At 41.5% G+C, this 11,192-nt stretch overlaps 1 protein-coding gene across 6 annotated transcripts in view; it reads right to left on the reverse strand.

Moving 5' to 3' along the window:
* Positions 1 to 9,181, reverse strand: part of pax2a (paired box 2a) — a 31,154-nt gene extending 21,973 nt beyond the window's left edge. The window contains exons 1-6 of one of the 6 annotated variants that reach the window (XM_056435360.1): positions 9,124 to 9,166; positions 8,659 to 8,661; positions 7,527 to 7,692; positions 6,269 to 6,466; positions 2,838 to 2,923; positions 2,578 to 2,697 (exon numbers count right to left, since the gene is read on the reverse strand). In XM_056435360.1, coding sequence (XP_056291335.1) covers positions 2,578 to 2,697; positions 2,838 to 2,923; positions 6,269 to 6,466; positions 7,527 to 7,692; positions 8,659 to 8,661; positions 9,124 to 9,166 — 616 coding nt within the window. Of the gene's footprint in view, positions 1 to 1,633; positions 1,679 to 2,577; positions 2,698 to 2,837; positions 2,924 to 6,268; positions 6,467 to 7,526; positions 7,705 to 8,658; positions 8,662 to 9,123 lie in introns of all 6 variants that reach the window. The other 5 variants (XM_056435362.1, XM_056435358.1, XM_056435357.1 and 2 more) reach the window with 5 other exon arrangements.
* Positions 9,182 to 11,192: the final 2,011 nt, after the last annotated feature.

An 11,192-nucleotide genomic window follows, 5' to 3' on the forward strand; every position in this document is an offset into this window, starting at 1 on the left:
TGAGTGAGAGCATGCTGTACAACAGGTTAATTTACCCACTTTACTATTAATGTATTTGGCAAGAACAACATTCCATTTCCTGTAATGAGATACACAAATAAATCTGGCTATGGATAGAGTCGTGGGTGAGATGGTGGTGATGGTGGTAGAAGGAGAGAGGGGGGGGCACAGGAGGGGGCAAAGGAGGGGGCACATTGAGACACATTCTCCCTGCACTGGCATAATTGGTATCGCTGCTTGCAGACATGCAAACCAATCTCTCCACAGATAGGGCTGAGACTCTCTCTTTTCCCCCTTAAGGCTATTTCTTTTGTCTTTTCGATAGCTTGCACATCCAAGATAGAGGGAGGGGGAGGGAGGGAGAGGCGAGATGTTAATTTGTGAATTAATAGCTTTTCTTTGCAGAATTGCAAATTCTTTTAAATGTCACTATGTTCACAGTGCGAGAAGCAAGTGAAGCCAGAGTTACAAACAGACGCACACTTCCGTGCACAGGTGTGTACACTGTATATGAATGCATGCACAAATAAAAAAATAAAAAATCTTGCTCAACTCTCATTGAGGCCAATATAGTCTCCTTATTTCCTCCCTTATAAAACTACTCCCCCCCCCCTGCTCTTCCATCTCTCTTGTACCTCCCCCATATTCACTCAAAGCCGTCCAATGTTACATGCTACTTTTAATTTGCAATAACACATGACGAGGACAGATTAATGGCTCTTATGGCACCTATGTCCCTGAAGCTCGTCTTACGAGGACCCGGTGTACATAAGGTGTTTCACACTACATTATCTCTACCGCCCTCCAGTAATGGGGACCTTTTTCTTCCTCAAAGGGCAACCGCTGACTTCATCCACACACACCATCATCACAACACCAGCAGGACAAGAACAAGAACTGTGCAATGCGTTGCTTCTTCACTGTGGTCAAAGTGTCACAATGTATACGCTTCAAATTTTTGATTGGTTAAATTTACAGACATGCAACACATTTGTAGAACATAGTAAATCTTGCACTGTATCTTCCCTTGTTTTAATGTATTCATTTACTCACTTATGTATTTACTCATTTATATATTTAATTTGATTATTTAATTTGATTAATTTGGCGAGGTAACATTGCAGCAGGTAACTTTCTGATGTGAAGTAGCGTCTTAGCTCATGGAACGTGGTTTGCCTGCAGCTTAATTTTCTAAAATAACAACAATGCAGCAATTATTTTTATTAAATGTAGATGATTAAAAATGACTGAGTAATTAATCACAAGTGGGTCTCTTGTCAAAATAGTTCAAAATAATCTGAAAGGCTAATTTTAGAATTATAAAAAATAAGTTTACAATAAACTGCATCTTGTTGTTTGAAAAACCACAGTTATCTTTAACTGATATACAATCTACATTAGCAACACTGTGCATTTCTGTATATTGACCTGCATGCCATTAAATGGAAATTCAGATTTTCCGCAGCCACTTTGGCATAACTCATTTTAATATCTCAGAAGTTTATTTATAGAAACAATCTTCCCCGTCTCGCCCCCACAAACTCGAAACCCTGAAGAGCAAACACAGTAATTGAGAGGAAAATATTGTGATCGGATTGATCAAAGCAAAAGAGAAGGTCTAATTTCAACTTACAATGTCCTATTTTTCTTCCATCCATGTGGCTGCCAGTCCAGAGAACTAAAGAGATGGAAACATAAGAGAAGGAAGTGGCCATATTGGATTAATTCTTTGAGATCATTTTCAACCATTTCATCCTGTCAACCACCTCAAAGCCGCACCACAGAATCACACATGTGCACACACACACACACACACACACACACACGCACACACAAACACACACACACAAACAGGCACACGCGCAGCCCCCTCCCTGCCTCCACCGGTCTGTTCCTACACCTGTTCAGGCCTCCACCGGGGACATGTTAATTCATAGGCATTAAAAAAGCCAATTGTTTGCAAAACCGATAATCTATTAGCCCTCAGGCATTGTGTGTCCACTCTCTTGCCGAGGAATGAGACATTCTGGCTTGGACCGGATAAGCTTCCACTTAATCTTGAAGCATATCTAGGGCTAATTTCTTGCCGTATACACTAGTATACTGTCTTACACAAAATACTTTATCATTTATATTCTACTGTTAATCAGAATACAATATATTTGAGTAAAGAATGTATCCTTATAATGCAGAATAAATAAAATACTAGTATTTAACTGATAGTATCAAGGCCGAGATCCAATCGATGCCCAGGGGGACTAGAGTAGTATGACAGCTATATGGGATATCTACAGCACGTCTGAGCATGGTATAAAATTGAGATGCAGCTCTGTAGGCCTATGGTAAAACGCAGGGCAACAAAAAGCTGAGTGAATCACAACACTCTCTCAACACTCGCACTCGTCTGATATACAACATAACAAGTCACTGGAGACAGCACACAGAAACACACTCGGCTGCAGCGCTGTCATAAATGCCATCTTCTTCACACACAGGAAGAAGAAAAAAAAGTAGGAGACGAGTGATGGGGAGAATTAAAAGGATGGAAAACAAAGGCATTTTATGTGTCTCCCTTACCATCGTCTCGTTTCCTCTTCTCGCCGTTGGAGCGGGAGATACCCAGAATGCCATTGATGGAGTAGGATCCTACGGGATCGTTGGAGGCGCTGGTCACAGGGGGCGAGGCCGTGCTGGGCACTGACGGAGAAAGCTGAGTTAGTGTTCTGTACGCGTGTGTCTCGTTTGTGTGTTTATATTCCGGTGCATGTCTATGTAAAAATCCCTGATTGGCTCATTTGACTGTGCTGTAATCTGTGCTTGGATTCATTCACGCTTACCTATAGTGTGGCCGGGCGGGGATAGAGTCGTGACAGATCCGTCGGGGGACGGGTTGAATTGCTGCTGGACTTTGGTGCGGATAATCCTGGGAAAGTGAACAACAGACACGGATCAATCAATACTGCTTCCAGAGCATGGAGATTTTCACACTCGCCCGGCCACCCTGGGACACTCAAACACGGCACATCACGTCAATTTACGCCCGTGCATGTACAAGTGCACCATCGTTTGGGGCGCTTGTATCCTCATATTCAGGCCCCTGTCACAAATAGCCAATCTCAGGGCTTTAGGGGCAATCTCTCCTCTCCTGTGTGAGGCTGAATGGGGGCTGCCCCCTGAGATTGTGGATTCAATCTAGCTGGATTCTGAGGTTAGAAATATGATAAAGTCCCCATACCAGTAAGATGTGAAGTGGCGGGAAAGTCTTCATTGCACTTTGGTCTGAATGATCTTGCAAACAAAGCATGAAATCACATCAATTCACCTCAATGATCAGCTTCACTGGCTCTACCTGACCAACTCTAATAATCTCCCTCTCCTGCTCCCCGCTCCCTCTTTTCTCCTCGCTTTCCCCTCTCTCTCTCCATCGTTCAGACCTGATCTTTCACTGTTCTCTCTCTCTCAAACTCATTTATCATTTCTACTGTCCGATGTCCTCTCCGTTTTACTGTACTTACAATTCTTGTCTTTCAAACCCCTCATCTCTCTCTTTCCTCCTTTCTGTCTTTACTCTTCTCCATTTAATTTCTTCACCCCACTCCCTCCTGGTTTCTCTGTCACCTCTCTGGTGTCTGTTGTAGTTTTGGGTCTTTTTTCTGCTCAGTGTAGCACACAGGAATCCTCCAGGCTCACTGGGGATCAGAGTCTATTGATTGGGACTCCCGGATAGAGAAGTTGACGACAAATGGTTGAGAGGAACAGCAAATGCAAATGGTGATCTATAAATTATATGTGACAGGAAAGCAATAGTGTCTTATTGGCCCAGCCCGAGACCACTGCAACATCCAAAGTATTTTAATCTATGGTGCATTCATTATTTAAACCTCACCGACATTTAAAAAAACTAAACTAAATTTGAGGCTTCAGGAGATAATTTTGCATTTTTAAAAGTGAGTACTGTTGTAAAGTAGTGGGATTTACACAAGCTCAGCTTTAGCTCTTATGGGACATGATCGCATTACATTAAACCATGACTACGGTAATCTTTTGATTGACAGACGAACGCAAGATCATTGAATCACAGGCAGCATTGTGCACTGACAGAAATCCCACATGGAAGCCCTCTCACTCGAGAGGTGTGACAAAAACAGACTTTTATAGACTGCAGATGAGGCGAGCGACGTTCACATGTACATGCAGCATCCAGCAATGAGCTATCAATTCTGAATCAGGCAGCTAAGGGGTTAACATCCTCGGGGGCAAACATGTACATCAGACTCTTTTCATTCCCCTCACTATCTCATGTGTCCTCCACACTCTCCTTCAGGCAGGGCAACAAAGGCATGCATGCCTCCTCCAGAAAACACACATCAATATTTTATTTGAATTTCTAACATCTCCACCACAACAGTTATCTGACCTCATGACTCAAGGGAGCCTCATAAATTCAAGGGCTTTGTTTCAAGTCTATGTTGTTGATATTGAATAAGCAATGTGGATGGGTGAATTAAACGACTTTGGTGTTTGGGTGTTGTAATAAAAAAAGAAGAAAAGGAAAGATTGAAATGTGGATAAATATGATTGAAAGCCGCTTAGGAACTTATGGGTATATCCACTCTGTTGCAGCGGGTGGAAACTCCTCTCCGCGGCAACCAAACAAAGTGCAACCCAGCCTGTGTGTAATCTTTAATAATTAATGCAGGAAAAATGTGTTTAAAGCCAGGACATCCTCTTTCGTCAACAGAGCAGAGGTCAGCCCCTTAAGCACAGAGACCACCAGGGGTCCACTGTGCCTTTCTCTCCCCCTTTCTGCCTGTGTGCTCCTCATCCTCACTTTCTTCCTCCTGCTTATCTTTACCAATCCTCCCTTAACACCAACAGTGAAAATCTAAGAAAAACCGTAAACATTTAAAAATAGCCTGGAAATTATGGTTTACTATTCCTTGAGTTACGGTTAGATTTGATCAACATTGTTTAAATACTTTATTTTAATGTAAAATAGATATAAATAAACCTTTCTTCAATGCTAATAGACATGTTGGGGGAATATAATTCAGGAGCGAAACCCGCTGCTTGGTATGTTTTGAATTAATGTAAAATGCACTTTTGCGTATTGTCACATATTTTAATTATGAATGTGCAGGCCAACGTAGTTTCAAAGGAAAACATTTCTCCTAATAGTGCTGTTGCACACAGCTCAAACTCATCAAAGCAGATGTCAGACAGTTTTTGTAATTGTAACACATTCAACTTTGCCTGCAAATCTTTTTAGGGTTTTAGGAACGACAGGTGAAAGGCGCAAAAAGACCTGTTGAAAGCACAATTTCCATAATAATTGTCTCTCTTCTTAAATATTAAAAAAATATATATTTAATCCATCCATCTTTATGCATTTAAGCTTGATGTGTTATGAAACTCTCTTCGGCTCATTAAAAGGTAATGCCGATGGCCAGCTCTCATGGAACAGTGCCTCCTAACCAAAGTTCACCACTCTCAGGCACTATGGGGCTTTTTCACTTCGCACACGCGCACTGGGTCTCTTCACCAGCGTCCCCTGTCTGGAGATACTTAGTCCACGCCGCCCCGCTCCAGCAGAAACTCCTTTATAATCCATCTACCCATAGATCACCACTGTTTCAGAAGGAGAATTGATCTATACATTTCCACTTGTTCTGTAATACTACTCATGAAACTTGTTATTCTAATTAATATTAATACAGCAGAGTGTGTAATTAAAACCGGAATTATTTAGAATGGCCCATCCACTATAAACCAACGTGTGATGTGTCGTCGCTCCACATTCACCTCGGTGTTGGAAAACGGAGCAGTTGTTGTCAATAAAGAGGCTGCTGCCGCCTGTGTCGCAGTGTGGTCCGCTATTGAACGACTCTGTCGGGTGTTTCCTCCCGCCTCTGGATCTGGTTACGCGCTATCGATCGGTTTTCATCGAGACAGATGTGCTCCTACGTGGCCCCATGCCTCGGCTCCCGTGCTGCCTGTGTTGTGGAGGGGCCGCACCGGAGATTGAATTGCACTTGAGAGACCACCCGGATGGACTCGGCTGGGACTCACTATATGGTCCAGTCTCGCATATGAAACATGAAATAGCGACCTGCTCATTTCAGAGCTGATTTATCCAAAGTCCTCCTTGCGTTTTTCCTTTTTGGCTCACTCGGAACATTTTCGCATGCAAACATTAGGAAATAATATCAAAGAGAAATTACGCGTTTGGGCTTGCTTTTTAATGGAAACACAATTTGTAATTTCCTACCTGTTGATGGATGAAACGCTAGGAACAGTGTCGTTGTCGCAGACGCCCTCAGCCAGTAGTCGGTCCCTGATCTCCCAAGCGAACATGGTGGGATTCTGTCGCTTATAGTCAGCTATTTTATCCACCACTTTCGGAGTTGCAACCTTTGGTTTGGAGCCACCAATGACTCCGGGTTTAATACTGCCGGTTTCATAGTACCTGCATGGGGACAGAGTGAGCGTTCCTGAATGGATCCCTCCTTAATTCAACAATATGGTCTAATTGATGAGAAAGGTGGCTTCAATATCGTTTGTGTGGAAACATATCTCCGACGAGCTTCGGTTACATAGGGCAAAAAATACCTACAAATATGATAGCGGCTTTAATGTAATAATTGGTATGGAAGTGTGCTGTTTATGGGCCTAATTGAGTGTCAGCTGGAAGGTGAACAGAGCAGATTTTTAACGAAAAGCAGTGTAATTAAAATCACACAAAATAAGCAGTGAGACAAACAGAACAAAGGACAGTTTAGCTGTAAAAACACAGTTTGGACCTCATTTCTAGTCCCCATGAACTTACAGTAGCATGCAAGACATGCCACCATGACCTATTGGTAAATGTTGGTGACAAACATTCAGTGTGTGTGAAATGAAATACCTCTGAAATGCCTTCTGATAGCTGAAAAAAATATATTTCAAAATATTATCTCACAGCATTTGTGCTCTGAAGTAAAAAATGATGTAGACCTAATTTTTCAGGTTTACAGTAGCTTTTACACTGATGGAAAATATAAGAAAGTAAAGTGTGTATTTATGTTATTGATCCTAAAAGATTATGATACTCAAATGTGAGTTTATAATGGCCGTAGACATGTGTTTTTTTGTATACTCCAATATGTGTATATTTACTTTTTTAAGTTACCTATACTTTATACACTTAACCACCTCCAGTTTCAAATAATATGAATACAGCCTCACATTCCTCTCAGATATTTTTTCATCCCCAATGCTTATAGCTGTAAACTCTCCTCCGAAAATATATTTCATGATTATGATGCTTTTCTCTTGCAAGGCTGCAGGTGATGGATACAAAATCTCGGACGCAGAACTGCTGTGTTCAAGCAAAAAAAAATCAAAAAGCTAAAAGAAGAAGAAAAAATGACCTGCCTATATAACCGATGGCTGAGGCTGAAATAGAGCTTGGTGCGCATATACGAGCTATATAGAAGATTTATGTTTGACACACACGGGCTCTGGTGGTAGTGGATCCCCCCTTTTACCTGCCGAGGATTTTGCTGACACAGCCGTGACTGACCCGTAGCTGTCTGGAGATGTCGCAGGGCCGGACGCCCTGGTGAGCCAGCTCCACGATCCGCTGCCTCACCACGTCCGGGAGGGGTCTGCCGTTCACAAACACCCCGCCGAGCTGGTTCACGCCGCCGTGCCCTGCGTGGGACACAACAGCAGCACAGGGGAGCGTAACATTACATACCTGCGGAAGACACGGCCTCGCTTCACCGGGAGTCATTTGGGTTTCTTTTATTTTCTGGGAGGTTTCATTTAGTTATTCTTTTTGGCCAAAATTATACACTATATATCTAAAATAACACACACACGCGCGCGCACACACACAAACAAGCAAACAAACACACATACAAATAAACAGGCGTGCATATTTAAATTTGGGCCAATAGTTTTTGTTTGCACATGAAATCTTTACATATAAATAATAATAATAATAATAGTAACAACAACTATAATAATCATAATGATAATAATAAGAAGTAAAAGTAGTGATATGTATAATACAATAATAATTATATTAATGGTAGAAACTGAACTTGTCTAAGAGTCAAATTCAATAGATTTACGTGCAAATATTACACACAATATTGAATAGAACAAACTAAATTTAAAATACCAATACCTAAAATATACCTCACTGGGTCTTTTGATATCTCACAAATAGAACTCCTCTCTCCCTGTACATTGGCAATAGGCACTATTTTCCAGGAGCACCTCCTCCCTGCAGCCTAACACATGTCGCTGATATTATGTTTCAACCTGTATAATTTTCCTCGCACAATTACTGTAAATAATTTAAATGAGCTTTGATAACTCATATTACAAACGCGGATGGTGCGAATGAGGAGGAATAAATAATTCACACAGCCCGGGTCTTCTTTACCCCTATCGTATGGAGAAGAAAACATGAAGAAAATGAAGAGAGCAACTGCGTTAGTTTTATTCTTAACCACCTACAGAGTAAGAGGTGAGTGACACGTTTATATCTATTTACACACAGCGTGCCCTTGTTTTGAAAGACAAGAAACTGTAATTTCACAGGTAATAAAAGCTTTGTATTTAAATTGAGGAGTTTCTATGTCACTTGAAAGTAAATGTAGCTCAAACCGGCTCACATTTCAATTTTGATTAAACTAAAAAAAGCTTTACAAAACACATACCAAATAAAAACTCTTTAGTGACCCACGTGCTCTTAAAACGAGTCAGATGTGTTTGAAAACACTTTCCTCTGCGCCAAATATTCCATAATTGTATTCCATAATTTATTACCAAACTTTAAATAGGCGTCAATTAATCTATTTTTAAATAACCCATCTTCCAAAAGTTGCCAATGTTTTAAGATGTTGGGGGAAATGACTTAAGATACTAACATGTTAAATATATGTTCATCTTCAGTAAATTAATAAAACTGCCAAATAGACATACAATTGAACAAATATATAGGCCTATAGGTTATAAAGCAACTTCAACATGTTGTGTTCTGTCTTTGAAAACATCTTCGAACACATTTGTGCAGGAATGAAACTCACAACACATAAATGTTGCTGTGTGGAAACTAATTCAGATACTCACGGTGCATCGCCGAGAAGGGGTCCGTTTTGCAGTGAATATCCATTGGATAGCAAAGGAAAGAAAGGTAATCGACTGAGGTCGCCGTTTCGCCTCGAGGATGTAGCTTCAAAGAGGTAAAAAAAAAAAAAAAAAAAAAAGATTTAGGATGTGCCGAACAACAACAGTCCGAGTGCGAAGCGTCCGCAGCGGTGGACAACTTCTCGTGGCGATGCTAAGTTTTCCTCCTGCTCAAGTCTAAACTCAGAAGTCTCGCGGTCAGGTGCGGAGCATGATCCACGCGTGTGCAGAGGGCACCGGTCGCGGCAACATTGACTCAAATCCGGGTCACTGTTTGTGTTTGCAGGGCATCATGAGGAAACCAAGAAGAGTTGCTGAGTCTCCACGAGTCCCGTCTCAGGAATTCTGCGGCCGGATAATTAAAAAAAAGAATCCTTCTCCTCTGACGGCAGGCGGGCTGTGCTTTAATCAGATAGGGGCGGAGATGACAACAACATGGACACGGCGAAGTACAGAGCAGTGTGTCCCCCTTTCCTCCGGAATGGGCTGTGCCTGAGCGAAGCTTTGGGCTGAGAATGAAACCCCTCTCCTTGTGTGTCTGTTTCTAAAAGCTGCAGTCCCACAGATCACCCCCCACCACCCTTCTTTTTTTTTTTACCTCCATCCCACAGATCCCCTCGCATAGAGATGGATGACTTGTCAGACAAAGGCAATAGATTCCAACACTTTGTGATTCGCCCACGTAAAAAAACTGCAGCTCAAATGAGGAGGTCCCTGCATCCGACAGCCAGGAAGGGGAGGTAGACGAAATGGGAAATGATGAGACTTTGGGATGAAGAATTAAGGAAATTAAAGGCAGGAGGTAGAAGAGAGGTAAAGCACTGTGCATGTTGTTTAAAGCGTAGCTCCTTAAACGTGTCCATGTGAAGGACTCCAAATAAACACATGATGGGACTCTGGGACTCACGGGAAGGCTTTAGTTATGTTTAAAGTGATACTGATGAGCCATAATACAATATATTTATTTAAATAAACCGTAGTCCATATAGATCCTACATTTTTCTTCTTGTAATTTAAATAACACTATCATTGAACTCATCTTTAAAATGTCGACCCAGTAACCCAATTAAAGCATCTGGGTGAAATCTCAAATACTAAACCATAGTTGCCCATTCACATATGTTACATTTGTGTAAATACATTCTCTTGTATGTGTTGTAAAATGTGTTGTGATTTTACAGCAGCCCCTCGTTGCATTATGTTCCTCGCTTCCTGTTCTTAAATCAACATTGAACGCGTTCTTAAACAAACAAATAAGTCTTTTCACGTTGTGAGTTCAGCATTATGATGCTAAACCAATTCTCAGTGCTAAAAGCTGCTGTGCCTATTGTCCACCGTGACTGCAGTTATCCGTGTGTGGTCAGACATGATGTGCACAAGGTGAGCTCGCCGCCTGCAGAGGGAGAGTCAGTCAGTAGGCCATCATCATCACCATCATCACCATCATCATCATCATCATCATAATCATCATGCACTCGCCGCCTGTGTGCAGCGTCGCTCTGTAGATGGCGCTCACACAGTAGGTTACACAGCCCGCTGTGCTCGCGCAACAGCAGCAGCAGCAGCAGCAGCAGCAGGCAGGTAGGCTGGTACTGCTGGGGCTGGCCGGGTCAAAGGTCGGGGGTAAAACTACACTGTAGCTGTATTATGCTCTCTTAATCTCTTCCGGTAGAACTCAATCAAAAAGAAGAAGGAACACAACCACTCAATCAATGAAGATTCATAGATTTAGAAAGTGCTCATTGTGATGGTTTGTATAGCGTAAGGTCAACACTAACTTATCTGTGTATAAGTGACTTCTGTTTTGCTAAATTAGCTGCAGTTTCAGATTGATTTATATGAACTGATGAGTTTTTTTACTCAGGTTATCACGTGATGTATAACATTACAATCTCCTTTCTGGATGGATTTGTTGTTGAAAGATTACTATTATTTTTGTTATTATTATTATTATTATTATTATCAATATTATTATTACCATCATCATGAATAATAACAGCATCAATAATATT

The sequence above is a fragment of the Pseudoliparis swirei genome, chromosome 17, assembly GCF_029220125.1.
Source record: "Pseudoliparis swirei isolate HS2019 ecotype Mariana Trench chromosome 17, NWPU_hadal_v1, whole genome shotgun sequence".
NCBI lineage: Eukaryota > Metazoa > Chordata > Actinopteri > Perciformes > Liparidae > Pseudoliparis > Pseudoliparis swirei.